This window comes from Theropithecus gelada, chromosome 1 (assembly GCF_003255815.1).
Source record: "Theropithecus gelada isolate Dixy chromosome 1, Tgel_1.0, whole genome shotgun sequence".
In the NCBI taxonomy this organism is placed as follows: Eukaryota; Metazoa; Chordata; class Mammalia; order Primates; family Cercopithecidae; genus Theropithecus; species Theropithecus gelada.
In genome coordinates this window covers 111872238-111887877 of record NC_037668.1, presented here as the reverse complement: position 1 = coordinate 111887877, position 15640 = coordinate 111872238, and the positions used below count along the sequence as shown (strand labels likewise).

Genomic DNA, 15640 nt, shown 5'->3' with positions numbered 1-15640 from the left:
TTCTTTCTGTTCCTCAGACTAGATAATGTCAGTTGGCTTATCCTCAAGTTTTCTGATTCTCTTTATGCCTTGTCAAGTATACTGTTTATCTCCTTTAGTGAATTTCTTTGTCTCAGTTATTGTACTTCTCAACTCTAAAATTTCTGTTTGGTTCCTTTATTTTTCCTTAATTTTTTATCACTACTAATATTCCCTATTTAATGAGACACTGTTCTCATAGTTTATTTCAGTTCTTCATACATGGTTTCTGTTAGCTCTTTGAATAAATTTTAAATAGTTGATTATCCAGTAAGCCCAATGTCTGGGCTTCCTCGTGACAGTTTCTATTAATTGATAGTTTCCCTGTATATGGGCCATACTTTCTTTTTCCTTTGCATGCCTCATAATATTTTGTTGAAAACTGAACATTTTGAGTATTATACTATAGCAATTCTAGAAATCAGACTCTCCCCCTCTATGTAATTTGTTGTTGCAGCTCATTGTAGTAGTTGTAGTCTGTGTTCTTTGCTGTGTATGGCCACTGAAGTTCCTGTTCTGTTAGCTCAGTGGTCAGCTAATAATTGGACAGAGATTTCCTTAAACAGAGCAAAACAAACAACAAAAAAGCTCTCAATAGATGACTGTGTGTGTGATTGCTGGGACATGCCTTCAGCATGCAAACAAATAATTTACAACTCTGCCTTAGCCTTAATTTCCTGCTTGTACAGAGTCTGATGGTTAGCCAGAAGGGACAGCTTAGGGCCTTCTCGGGTCTTTCTTGAGCATGCTGCTAACCTTGGGCATGTAACTGGTCATCTAGATTCCTGGGAATATGTCAGAGCTTTTCAAAGTTTCAAAGATTCTCATTGCTCAGCCCTTCCTCCCAGTCTTTTTAATTGGTCTATTGTCTGCCCACCTGTTACCCTCGACAACCTAGACAGTAAATGTTTCCAACAATTGTCTCTGAAAGTAGTTGCCTCAGTACTGGTAAAGTTCCAAGTTAGGCAAGATGAAAGCAAGCCTTTTGAGGTCCTCCAGGAAGCCACCAGACAGGTCAAAACAACCAACCATAAGAATAGCCCATTCTACCCAGTCCAGGACCAGTACTAGTATTGAAAATGAGGCTGTTCAAGGCTGCCGCTGAGCTGTGAGTGGATGATGGGACTAGATTAAGTTAAAGTGTTACAAAGCTCTTTGGCACAGATCCAGCTGTTTTTTTCTTAGTTAAGTATTCCATTTGCTGCAAGCCTTTGCTTAGTTTGTGGGGTTACAAAGTTGATTCCTATGATTTCTTTTGCTCTTCATTGCTTTTGTGGAGGGACAGACTTTTGGAGTCCCTTACTCCACTATTTTCCACTTGAGTATATCTGTAACTTTTTAAACATCTTGCTCTATGTCAAATCATTCTTTTAATTTTTTTCTTTAAACATAGGATTTCTTTGATAAGAAATGGTGACAAACTTCCATCTCAGGATCATTTGATTGTTCAAGAATACATTGAAAAGCCTTTCCTAATGGAAGGTTACAAGTTTGACTTACGAATTTATATTCTGGTTACATCGTGTGATCCACTAAAAATATTTCTCTATCATGATGGACTTGTGCGAATGGGTACAGAGAAGTACATTCCACCTAATGAGTCCAATTTGGTAAGTGATACCAGACAGAACTTATGTTTTCATTCAACTTTTTTCCTATAAAATATATTACTTTACCCTTTCTCTGCACTTGTAAAGGGAAATGCTTAGAGCTTTCGTAATAGATTAATAAACTCCCTTTCTCAAATTGACCTAGAATAAATGGATGTTCAACATATACCTTTTAAAGCTTCCATTAGGCATATAGATTGTATGAATGAAAGTTCCTGCTCTCGGGTTTTGTGGTCTAGAAGAATTGTGTGCATATGTAAGATTGCTTTTAACTTACAAGCAGCTTTGTGGACATTAGAAAATAAAGGTATCTGCTAATTGAAGGCTGACTGGGAAAAAGTACCCTCTCTGTGCTGTGAGCACAAGGCTGGATTTCAAAGCAAACATCTGTGTGCAGTGGCCCTGTATAGAAATGACTATATAATAAATGATACTAATATGCAATGATTCTTGATTCAGTATAATAATGATACTAGCATGCAATGGAGAAGTACAGATTAAGTGTTTTGGAGCTGTGTTGGGGCAGTTTGTGTTCAGCTTCTCATGGAGGAGGTGACATTTGAGCAGGCTTTGTATAACACGTAGGGTGTGAACATGTTGAACGTGGGAGAAAGTATATGAAACGGAAAAGCAAAAGTTATCAGAAAGTAGTTATTAATTTCTGTTGCAATAAAAGAGAAGTAAGGCTGTCAACTTACATTGACCAATGTGAGGTTGAGACAAATGAGTAGTTTCAGTGTGCATTTTAAAGTCTGTTAAATGGAGCTTTGTGTAGATATTTTTCAATAAAGACTTTTTTGTGCAGCCATAACATATTTATAAAAGTTATAGCTAAATTTATCATGAAAATAATAACTGTAATTTGTAGCTTATAAAAGTTAAATTATAATTTATTATGCATACTTAAACTTTAGTTAACCTCTAAACCTATTTTTGGATGTAACTAACTATAGTTAAAATTACAATTAATTGTTTTCCAACTTGTCAAAGACCTGGTTACTGTTCTCCCCAATATTATGCACACAATTAACTCCATTAAATGTGGTCATTTTTTCAACATTAAATAATGGCTGATCATAAATGGTACTATGTTCAGTAAAATGAAAAATGTTGTAAACCTGGCAAAGGAAGAATAAGGAAACTGTCAAACCTTTCGTAGGAAAAGAAGTTAAAAGAAAGAAACATTATTAAAGGTTATAAGGTCTAGATATAGCCAATCACCAAGTGATGTTTGAACTCTACCACATTTTGGGCATTGTGCTAGTTTTTAAAAAAACAGTGACCAGACAGATACAGTGCTTGACCTCACAGAAGCAACAGTTTAGTGGGGAGGCAGAAAATAAAATAAGCAATTATAATATCTGATGGTAAGTGTGATGGTCTAAGAAACTGAAGGTGCTATGGCAGTGCATAGCAGGGGCACATAACCCAGTTGGAGATAAAGGTTAGAGAGGGAGTGTTTTATAAATTGAAATCTGAATAATGAGGAGTTAGCCAGATTCGGGTGCAGGGTAGGGTTGGATGGAGCTCCAGGCAAAAGAATGGCTCAGAGGTAAGACAGAGTGTGGCATGTCTGGAGAAAGCAGACAAGGTCAGTTTGGCTGAAGTATAGAATAAGAAGGAGTGACTGTTCAGAGATGAGGATGGTGAGTCCTAGAAGCCAGATCCCTTAAGGCTCTGTAGGCCTTGTCTAGGATTTTAGAATTTAACTTAAGATAAAAGGAAGGATTGAAGGGTTTTACACAAACAAAAGAAGGAATGTCCCCTGGTCTGGAATGTGAGATGGAGGTGGAGATGGATGGAAATGATTAGAGTCAGAGAGACAAGAAGTTACATATATTTTGAATAACATGTAAAGTATTCTAGTCTGACCACATATGGAAGGAAAAAGGACTTAAATTGAAATAGTAGCAGTGGGTCCGGACCAAGAATAAGAGCATGGATTTGAGATATATTTGAGATAACATGGATAACGTTGATATAATATGGTCACAGGTTGGATTTGTGGAATGAGAGAAAGGGAAAGTGAAATCAAGAATAAAACTCAGGTTTCTGACATCTGATGGATGATGTATTAGGGAATGGTGATAAGGGAATACAGGAACTATTAAAGGTTTTGTGGAAAGTGGATGTATTCAGTTTAAAGGCCTGTGTGACCTCCAAGTGGATCTGTTCTGTAGACATTTGATTATACAGTATAAGTTTGAAGTTCAGAAGACATTTCTGAACTACAAACATAATTTGAGACTTGTCAATACATAGATTATACTTTAAATAATTGGCATGGGTAAGAGTGGATTATATATGTGTAAGGTGGGAGTGATCTTTTGATAGTATTGGAAAGAAGCTCTTTTGGGTGATAAAGTGCTTTATTCTAATGTCCTATGTGTATATCATTAGCTTAAATTCAGTGGGATTAATCTCAATGAGAGATTGAGAAAAAGGAAGTGTGGCCTCTAGGTCTCATTTTGTATGTGCTTTTGAATCACATAAGCTCCTGGCTTTGGTTTTTACATATATAGAAAAAAGATGTTCTCTTACATAAATGTCTATATCACTCATAGATCTCTAGAATTTCGTGATTGAATATCTAGGTTGAGATATGAAAAATATTAAAAAGTGAAATACACAAGTGTCTGTAAAGTGAGACCATGGTTATGTAAAAGGTAAGTTTAGAAAAAAACACTAGAAAAATTAAACCAAAGTGCTCTCATTGGTTGTTTCTGGATGGCAGCTTACTACGTATTTTTTCCTTCTTCCTATTTCAAATTTTTAAAATAGTGAGCATGTATTTTATATATGTATTATTTCTATAAGAATTAAATGTTCATCAACTACATATAAGCAGAGTATAAGACAGAATTTCAAACATTTAAATATAATAAACATTCCATTTTTGCTACCAATGTAGTGGTTGGCCAATCCTTGCAGATTGCTGTATGGTTCATAGCTGCTTTTGGTTCTATTTCTTGCAAATGACTAACTGGCAGTGAACTGCTTAGATGCCTATTTTTGTCAAGGTAAATGTGAAGTTGTGGAATTTCCAGTCCATTTACAAAGATACTGTTTAAGAAAAATACAAAGTTTCCTTACTTAATTTTTCACTAGAATAGCTAGTGGTGGTGTTAGTATTATTAATTTTAAGGAATTCTTGCCAAATACAGACTTCCTTACAAGATTATTTTCCAAATCTCTTTTTAGAAGTTAAGAAAATTTGTATTTTGGAAACTAGGAAGTGCCCCAGCTTGATTAATTTCCTTTTTCTTTAAATTAAGCGCTTAAAATTAGGTAAGCATAAGATTTATGCTTTTTCTTTTAAGTATCATTTAATTTAAAGCTTTTCCTGTTTCTAAGGATAGAGACTGTTGTTTATTTTGTTGTCTTTGTATCCACAGTGCCCAGCAGAGACTGCTGCAGATAGTAGGTGTTCCTTAAATATTGTTTAATGAATGAAAAAAATAAATTCTTAATTAGTGGTAGGCACATGGATTAATAAACAATATGTACTCAAATTATCATTTCTGCCTTCTTGCTTCAAAGATTTCAATGCCATAGGCCTAAGGAACTGCAGCAAAAATAAAATATGACATGAATATAGTTGGCTATTAACAAATCAAAATAATAATCATGTGAATGAAGTATATTTTAATTGTGATGTAACTTTGCTATCTAAAGTAATCTTTAGGATCATGAGGAGGGTAGGAATTAAAGATAGATTTTTATGAATGCTTGTGTTAGCTTGATAAGGCATTAGATATATATTAATTGACAATTATGAGGAGTTTTAAATTTTGAATTCTTTTTCAATTTAAGGAAAATAGTATCAACAAATTTAAGATTATAACGAGACAAAAACGTAGAGCTCCAGTATGGAGCACGATACTGTACTGGACATCCGCACAGTATTATGTGGTACCTTCTGTCTGCTGACTGTAAGTGCACTCTGGTACCAAGCTAAAGGGGCCTCCTACTCAGTATGGGTGTGCAGAGGTTGTGTTTGGTAGTCCTGCCTCTCTATGTGACTTACTTGAGTTTTCATTTTTTATTTTTCTTGAAAAAGACATAGAATACTCTCTCAGAAAATTCCTTTCCCAAAACAGATTTGAGTGAAAACTCTCAGAGCCAAAAACATTAAAAACAAATTAACAAGAACAAACTCAGATCATTTTTCTTGCTTAGCAATATGTAGTTTCACATTTTAATTACTCTATATTCTTATTAATTTGATACTTTTTAATGGTAGACATAGTTTGAATAATATGTAAAGTAACTCTGTAGATGATTACATTCTCAACCCTTTTAAGGGAAATGTGCCATTCCATTTAATTGGGATATTATCTAAATAATCATGAAATTGTTCATCTATATAGTTTAAACTTTAAAACTTTTTTTAGTCTTTGAGTGTCTATTTTTCCTCTGAAACTTTGCAGTTCTAGGATGTCATAGGTGGTAACCACTTTGGTTCTTACTTGTTACAGACCCAGTTATACATGCATCTGACAAACTACTCGGTGAACAAGCATAATGAACGTTTCGAACGGGATGAAACTGAGAACAAAGGCAGCAAACGTTCCATCAAATGGTTTACAGAATTCCTTCAAGCAAATCAACATGATGTTGCTAAGTTTTGGAGTGATATTTCAGTAAGATTATGCCATTCCACAATTATAACGGTCTGTCCTCAGCAATAATTTGAAGCACCATCAGGCCATGAAAGTTCATTAAGAGTTGATTGAACTTGGTTCCCTATAATTGAGAGGACCAGAGAGAAAAAAACAGGCCGTTACACAGCCTACTGCTTAACAACAGGGATGCATTCTGAGAAATGCATCCTTGGGTGATTTTATCATTGTGCAGATATCACAGTTTGTACTTACACAAACCTAGAATAGGAATAGCCCACAACATACCTAGGCTATCATATAGCCTGTATATGGTATAGTCTGTGGCTCCTAGTCTACAAAACTGTACAAAACATTACTGTACTAGGCTGGGCACAGTGGCTCACACCTGTAATCCCACCACTTTGGGAGGCTAGGCAGGCGGATCAGGTCAGGAGTTCGAGACCAGCCTGGCAAACATGGTGAAACCCTGTCTCTACCAAAAATATAAAAAATTAGCTGGATGTGGTGGCGCGCTCCTGTAATCCCAGCTACTCAGGAGGCTGAGGCAGGAGAATTGCTTGAACGCGGGAGGTGTAGATTGCAGTGAGCCAAGATTGTGCCACTGCACTCCAGCCTGGGCAACAGAGCAAGATTTGGTTGCCAAAAAAAAAAAAAAATTACTGTACTGAATAGTGTAAGCAATTGTAATACAATGGTAAAGATTGTATACCTAAACATGGAAAAGGTACCCTAAAATACAATATTATAATCTTATGTGATCCCTGTTGAATATGCTATGCGTTGTATACCAAAATGCTGTTATGTGGCATATGACTCTATTCACCCTTGTTTATTTTGTTTGTTGACATTTTTACCTTACTTTCTATATCACCGGCCATAAATCCAAAGGTCCTTAGGTGTCAGACAAGTAAGAAGGAGTGAAGTGGTCTCTACATAGAAGAAACGAGGGTGTTCTGGGAACTGTGATAATTTGAAAGTCAGGAGAGGTCTGAAGGAGGTAGCCACCACTCAGCACCAGCTTATTGGTGCCAGTGATATTTTAGGCCCAGTGAGGCTTATTCTTCTAATTTGTTGATAAATTATGTGTAAATGGCAGAAATGGCATAAATGATTTTAAATGTTGGCAATGGACTCAAAAATTTTAAAGATGTTGAGACTTAACAAACAAAAATGTCATCTGGATTTGGTCAGATACCCACCAATTTGTTAACTTTCATTTATAACTTCCTGAGAGATGAAATGCATGTAAATGAGAAATTGGATCATAACAATGCTGCATTTATTTGTTTATGTAATTATGTTCTCAAGGCCAATTTCATGGAAATTCCAAAAACCATTCTAATGACAGTTTACTATCATAGTGAGTCAGAAGCATCACAATGGTGAAACTCAGTGATTTTGGACCATAGTTCATTGATGGAAGATCATACCATCTTCCATCTGATGGTAATTCAATGAATTGGTGTATTGCTCAGTGGGACCAAGAAAGTTTTCTATACCCTCTGGCATTTTTTTTTTTTTTTTACAAATGTACACATTTGTAACCCTCATATGGATTTGGCTCTTTGGGGACATGTTTGTGAAAAGGTAGAACCTGTTGGGCTGCTTTGGCGAGGCATGTATGGAGAGAATCAGGGAGAATAATGAGGGTCGTTAGCTTTACATATATTGGTTTTAAGTGACGTTTTTTCCTCACAATTGAATTAAGAGAAGGTATACAAGCAAGACTAATACTAATGAGAGGATATGGAAATTAACTTTCTGTTAGGACCTGAAGTATAATTTTTAGATATGACCCAAACATAGCCAATGTGGGCCTATTAAGCTCTGACACATTTCATGGTCTTGTCTATAGGTGAATAAATTTTGCATCTTTCTTGGCTATGTTAGTAAGAATGCATATTAATCATCTATAAACAATCAGTTAATAAACCTACCTTTTTCAAGTACTTTTATTATAATTATCTTGTCAAACACCTGTCTGTATTTATGTAATTATGTGAAAATTGGCTGTCTTTATTAAGAATTGGTATACTTTATATAGATAACTGTTTAAGATAAATCAATGGGATAATATAAAAAGAGAATGACAGGAGGAGGTGAAGAAAGCAATTATGCAGTAAATTTTTATCTTGATGTCTTAGTTCACAAATTCCCTGAATTTAATTTATAACTTATTTTTAATAACCTGTTTTTGGGGGGCAATTTCTCCAAAAAGTAACTATCAATATATAAAAAGTAGCATTCATCAATACCCTGTGTGAAGAACAGAGCCGTGTACTTTTGTTCTGGTCAGTAATAAAAATCAGTAGAAAATCAAGCCATGGAGATTAAAAATGAGCATAATCATTAAAAAAAACTATCCTTACTGCTTTTTGTATACCTAAGGTATAAATCTACAAATCACATTTCAAAGCAGTGATATTATGTTGTAAATTCTCAAAAACAGTAGTGGAATTTCGTTTGTGTTTGTTTATATGACTCCTGATTTTCACTTCTGCTGAAAACTTGCCTTTACAATCTAAAAGCAGGTTATTTTCTACATAGCAAAAACATATTTGTAATTCAGGGTCTGTTGATTAATAATCAGTCCCCACCCTCTCCCTCAGCCTATACTGTTCCATACAGACACTTATCAGTCAAAGTTTTAACTTTTTCCTTCTCTCAAGTGGTTTCAGTAATATTGGCGAAGATTTATATAAAGTGACTTTTTATCATTTATTTTATATAGTATGGTGCTGTCATGAATTTGTTACCTTGAACAAAATGTTTTGAAAACAGCCTCTCATGGGACCTCTGATAGTTATTCTCAAATATGAACTGCATTGTGGTTCTGGGTAACAGTGAGGTTAACTTCTGTCTTCTCTTTTATCACTCATATAATAAATATTGTTCTACCAGGTAGTAGAGTATTTGAGTCTAACCTGACATATGAGGTGGAATTCTAGAGGAATGATAGAATAACAGTAACAATAATAGTACTCTGGGCACTATGCTAAGAGTTTTACATGGCATCTCATTTTGTTCTGACATTAACCTTTTGCAGATTATATTTAGGAAAAATGAGACTCACAAAGTTTAAGCAACAGGACTGAGGTTGCACAGCTAGCAAGTTACAAACCCAGGAAGAAACACAAGAATCCTGATTTTAGAGCCAGGTTCTTAACTGTCTTTTCCTATTGCCTATACCTGTAGAGAGGGAGTTAAAATGACAATGTCTTCTGAGCAAAAATAAGTGAGACAGCTTTTCTCCTACAGCTTGTTCTGAAACTTCAGTAAAACAGCTTTTTAAAAATTAGGGTTAATAACTCATCCCAGTAGTATTATGTGATTTCTCTCAGAAAATATTGAGAGCCAATCTTTTAATTTGTAACACTCTTCTCAGATAAAACTTATACACTACAAAATCGTCACTAAATAAAGAAACTCAACTCTCATAGATTTTGTCTTCCAGCCCTTTCATCCTTTATCTAAGTAGAGTTTCTATACTGGTGTTTGTGAAATAATTTACTCTCCTTGGAATTTTTCCTCCCTATCACCTTCATCTCTTCTGGATGGGGCTAGCCTATGCTCCTACCTTACTTGTTTTTAACTTGTTTTAACAACTGCCTTACTTGTTTTAACATATAAACAAGTATGAATAACTTGTTTACATTGTTTACATTGTTACAAAGTTATTTACTTTGTAAACAAGTTACTTGGATTTACTTGGATATCTACTGAATGCCAGCTACTATTGTAGGCACTGGGAATGGTGTTATAAATAAGTCAGACAAGGTCCCTGCTCTAATGTAAAAAGAAAAATATCAACTGGTTATATGCTGTGTGTGGTGGTGCGGTAAGAAATGAAGGGTGGCTACTTTTAACTTGGGGGTTGGGAAAGCCTTTCTGAATGTCTTAAGAGCCAGAGTTGCAAATATAGGGGAAAGAGTATTCCACAAGAGGGAACAGCTAATGCAAAGGACTTAAGATAGGAAGAAGTGTCACTTACTTGAGGAACCCAAAGCAAGCATGAGGAGCTCAGTGGGCAGGGATAAGAGTGAAGAATGAAGTTAGATCTGTGGCAGGGGCTAGATGCCACAGAGCTTTGTAAACTTGGCTAGGCTGCCAGTTTGTGGGCCCTGCTTATATTTACATATATGAAATGAGACACAAAGGCATTTTCACCTCTTTTATCACAATCTTATAGGAATTGGTGGTAAAAACCCTGATTGTAGCAGAACCTCATGTCCTGCATGCGTATCGAATGTGTAGACCTGGTCAACCTCCAGGAAGCGAAAGTGTCTGCTTTGAAGTCCTGGGATTTGATATTTTATTGGATAGAAAACTAAAGCCATGGCTTCTGGAGGTAAGGCATTCTTTAAGAAAAAAAGAGGAGTTATCACTGTCCTTATGTATTAAAATAAATGCTTTAAAAATCTGTACTTAACACAGTTGTCCCATTAACTGTCTAGAATGAAGCCTGAATAGAGTAAGTGGGAAGAAGAGGATAAAAATTCAGGGACTACAATAGTTCTAAGAATGAATCAAAGTGTTTGATATTACTTTTCCCAAATTAGTGTCAAGTGAATTTCTAGGCCAGGTATTTGGGATTGAAGTGTGAAGGTGCTTTTACTGATTTGTTGCTTACTTGCTCTACTATTTTCTCAGCCTCCTGGCTTCTACCACGTCATGAGGTCTGGATAGCGTCTCTCCTCTCTGTGGGTGCCTGGGCTTCAGAATCTTGCCTTCAGTGTGTCTCCCCTTCAAACTCTCCGAGAGGCTCCAATTGGTTCATTAATCAGTATTCAGTATCCGATACCCCAGGTGGTAAATGTCTCCTTTAAGGCCATGTTATATACCTGGGGCTTCCCTCAGGGAGACTGTCAACTGTATGCCTTCAGGTTTGCTGCCAGTCCCTGGTAGAGTGAGAGTTATCATTATTTTTCTTTGATGATAAAAGGTCATGTAACACATACGAAATAGTAAAAGGGAGAAAGTAAAAATTATCTCTGTTGACAATTTTTATATTTTTTCCTGCTAGTTACATTTATATTACCCAGAAGAAACCTTAGAAGTCATGTGGTCCAGAAGATCCCATCCAGCAGTTCCTTTTAAGCTCCTTGATCTGGGGTTACACACCTTCTCGTGGCCGCTTAAATATCATGTTTGGGAAACTTAATCAGGAACATATTGCTATAGAAGATGTCATCAGCCACTACCTTTCATTTTAAATCAATTGTCTCTCTTTTTGTTAGTGATTTGTAAGTTAGAAGTTGTGTATGTAATATCACAGATTGCATAAGCAAATTGAATGAGTGGTAGGTGAGATGAAGATACTAAAAATACATTTCCAAGAAATTATACTTTTCTAATTTGAGAGCCAAAGATTGTGTGTGTGCGCGCGCACGCGCGAAACAAGAACATGTGTCTCCAAGGAAATACAGTTCTCTCTGTTGGATATTCAGACTTTGCTCCAGCCTGGGTCCTAGAGATATGATAAATGTGAGGAGTTTTACTTATTCTTTGCTTCCTCCATTCCTTGGATATGAAAACACTTGACTATGCACTATGGACCCTTCATCTTGCTAAGGCCTGACATTTGCTTTAGATTTCTGGCTTTTTCTGCAGCAGTCCTTTACTGTTCTTAGCTATATTGTCTTCTGCCCCTGTACTTTTCTTTTGTCATTGATGGAGTGGGGGAAAAGTGAGGCATGTGCATAAGGAGGATATTAGGAAATAATGACTTTATAGATCTCTCAGTTTCCTTTTTAGAAAAAAAACCATTTGCTTCACTAGAGCTTTCCATTAGCTTGCTAAATCAGAATTGACTGAATGGTTGAATTCTGGATTTTACAAGAATCAAAATAACCATTGTTTGCATGAATGTTTCTTCATTCTTTACTCTTTCCTTCATTGTTTCTAGATCAATCAGAACCATTAAAACACTCCACAATAACCAAGAGCTGTGGATAATGAACATTTGTTATATTAAAAAGGTTAAAAGAATCTTCAGTCTTGCCTTGTGTTTTGCTCCCTGCTGAAATTTTAGTGGGTCTAATATACATTGTTAAAAACCTTTTGGCGCCATCAAGTGGAATAAGGTAGAAGGTGCTTCTGGGTATGTGATAACTTTTAAACAGTAATTTCAGGGACTGATTGCTAGTGGCAGAATTGCACAAATTTTCATTAAGTAGAAAACATTTTTTAGGAAAAACATGGAAATTGGGTGGAGTATGAATATACCACCAATAGTTTAAGTACTCTTAAATTAAACAGAAACCTACTAAGTTATAGTCATTGTCTTAGGTGGTGGGGATACAAGGAGACAGAGTACTTGCCCTGGTGTAGCCATTATTCAGATGTGCATTTTATGGTAATAGTTATGAGTACTAGTAGGTAAAAGGGAAATAACAAAAACGATAGTGTGATTAATATCTCTGCGTAACTGTGTGTATTGGAGAGTTAAAAAAAAGCTTTACAGAAGAAACAACTGAGTAAAGTTTGTAGGGCTGCAGAAGGGTGGGATAGGGGCTAGGGGCTGAGAGAGATAAAGTAGGGGTGGGGAAAGGCTGTGGTGCAGAGGGAACAGCACTAACTTAGGAGCACAGAAACTATTATGGATACTTTAATTTGTGGAAAAAGTGATTGTTATTTGTTTTGATAAAACTATTTTTAGGACCGTTGAAAATAGTGTTTACTAATTTAATACATTTTATAATAATTTTCATTTTTAATGCATTTACAAGCTGTTGAATTTTGAGATTTTAACATCTACTATGTTTTGTCTGTTTTAGAATTGGGGTAGGAAATGAGAACTAAATAAATCATCTCACTATAGAGGAGAATTTTGGCTGGGTGGAACACTAATTTTTAGTTTCTTCTGTCAGCCATTTGTGGTTCTTCTATTTTTTTTTTCTTTACCTTTCTCATAAAACTTAAAAAAAAAAAGAACAACCATGAATGAAAACTTAACTTGAAAAAGTTTTCCGGCCTTTCCACATATTATTAACAGTTTATCTTGTGTGGGTATACCTCTTCACAGACCAATTTATCTTATAGTAGAGGGAAAAATTTGAAATAGGTAAGGAGAGAGAGAGAGAGAGAGAGAGATTGAGATCTGAGATGGCTTTATACTGAGACCTCAGTTCCATCCTGGAGGAGGGATATGCCTGACACAATTCCTCACTGAAATTTGGAATGGAGTCTCTGAGGAATTCTACAAAGACAGATAACATTCCAATGTACCACTTACTCATCAGTTCTTTAATGTCTGGTTTATTTTGTAACCATGTAACATATAGTGGCAACACCATCATTAATTGTATTATAAACTCCAGATATTTGAATCAGTATGGTTGAAACTTTTTTCCTATAAGATATATTACTTTACCCTTTCTCTGCACTTGTAAAGGGAAATGCTTAGAGCTTTCGTAATAGATTAATAAACTCCCTTTCTCAAATTGACCTGGAATAAATGGATGTTATTGCCATTTTCAAGCTATTTCCTTCTCCTTGAGACTATATCACAAATACAGGAACGTGTCTGTCACCTTCTAAATCAGAAATCAACAAAGGAATCAAAATACAACATGGCATATCTGTATAAAAGGAGTACCATGCATCCATCAAAATGATGGCATGATGAAAGATTTTCATGATACATTATTAAGAGAAAAGCTTGGAATGTAAAATAAAGTATGGTTTGTATAGATATGCATTTGGAAGGTAAAATGAATATTTTAAATATGTATACATAGAAAATATCTGGAATACTATCTACCACATGGTTAACAAGACACTAAGTGTTAAGTAGTGGGATTACAGGTAATCTTTTGTTACTTGTTTTCCTTCTTTTTACTTATTTTTCTGCAGTGAACCTGTGATACATTTCTAATTAAAGATGTTATATTCCTGGGTAATTTCTTGATTATAATGTGATATTTCTTCAGATTCAAGTTGTAGAATGCATGCTTTCAATTGTTTTGTCTCTTGTGGTGACAGATGTGTATAACTGTGACTAGTAACTGTGATATTTCTTCAGGTGCAAGTTGTAGAATGCATGCTTTCGATTGTTTTGTCTCTTGTGACAGATATGTATAACTGTGACTAGTATATATACACACACACACACACACACACACACACACACACACATATATTTGAGATAGCCTAAGGGATTAGTTGGTGGTCAAGAAGCTAAACTGTTGTGTTGAACTCAGCAGCGTTCTAACCAACTGATTTAACTGATTAAGAAATTTTCTTAAACGTCGGCTATTCCAGTTATATTTTTATAACAATGACAACAGTAACAAGACTCAACAAACACAAAAACAAACATTCCAGCTCTTTTATTTTTCATCTTAATGAATTCCTGAAGATCTGAAGCAGTGAAAAGGGAGCACTGATAGTTTCTGTATTTTAAATATATAGATGTATATAATTATTACTGTGTTGGTATAATTATTACTGTGTTGGTAACATGAATATCACTATTTCCTTTTTGTTAGGCTAAATCACTTTTAACTTTCCTAAACTTAAGAAACCTAAATTGCATGGGGTAATGGAGAGAGTGGAATGGAGGGAGAGGTCAGCTTATACTGACAGTAAAGCTCCTGAACTAAGGCAGCAGTGAGAAGGAGATGGTGCCAGTAGTCAGTCCCTTGCAATTTGTTGCCCTAGGGTGATGCGGAATGGAGATGTGGCAATAATAGCTGGGCCATCTACCATGTAAAGCTTTGAGGTTTATTGTAGGGTTGTTTTACTGGCTAGAGATCCCACATTAAATTAACAAATATGTATTGAATATTTATTTACCTTCCAATATTGTTTTCTTTGTAAATTTCAGATTAACCGAGCCCCAAGCTTTGGAACTGATCAGAAAATAGACTATGATGTAAAAAGGGGAGTGCTGCTAAATGCATTGAAGCTACTAAACATAAGGTAAGGTAAAATATTTTCTCTATCTTTTGGGCATTTATCTCCACGTTTGACATAGATTAATCATTTGTACATAAAATTGGCTTTTCAGAATAGTATTTATTATTTTTATATTTTGTAATTTTCATTTCTTTTTTTTTTTTTTTTTTTTGAGACGGAGTCTCGCTGTGTCGCCCAGGCTGGAGTGCGGTGGCGCCATCTCGGCTCACTGCAAGCTCCGCCTCCCGGGTTCACGCCATTCTCCCGCCTCAGCCTCCGAGTAGCTGGGACTACAGGCGCCCGCCACCTTGCCCGGCTAGTTTTTTTTTTTGTATTTTTAGTAGAGAGGGGGTTTCACCAGGTTAGCCAGGATGGTCTCGATCTCCTGACCTCGTGATCCACCCGCCTCGGCCTCCCAAAGTGCTGGGATTACAGGCTTGAGCCACCGCGCCCGGCCGTAATTTTCATTTCTTGATTCCATCCATTCTG

The 15640-nt window shown here is 35.7% G+C and overlaps 1 protein-coding gene across 3 annotated transcripts in view; it reads left to right on the top strand.

Moving 5' to 3' along the window:
* Positions 1-15640, top strand: part of TTLL7 (tubulin tyrosine ligase like 7) — a 137444-nt gene that overhangs the window by 55759 nt on the left and 66045 nt on the right. For all 3 annotated transcript variants that reach the window (XM_025363920.1, XM_025363922.1, XM_025363918.1), the window contains 4 exons: positions 1412-1628; positions 6107-6271; positions 10443-10601; positions 15081-15175. In XM_025363920.1, the coding sequence (XP_025219705.1) occupies positions 1412-1628; positions 6107-6271; positions 10443-10601; positions 15081-15175 (636 nt within the window). The remainder of the gene's footprint in view (positions 1-1411; positions 1629-6106; positions 6272-10442; positions 10602-15080; positions 15176-15640) is intronic.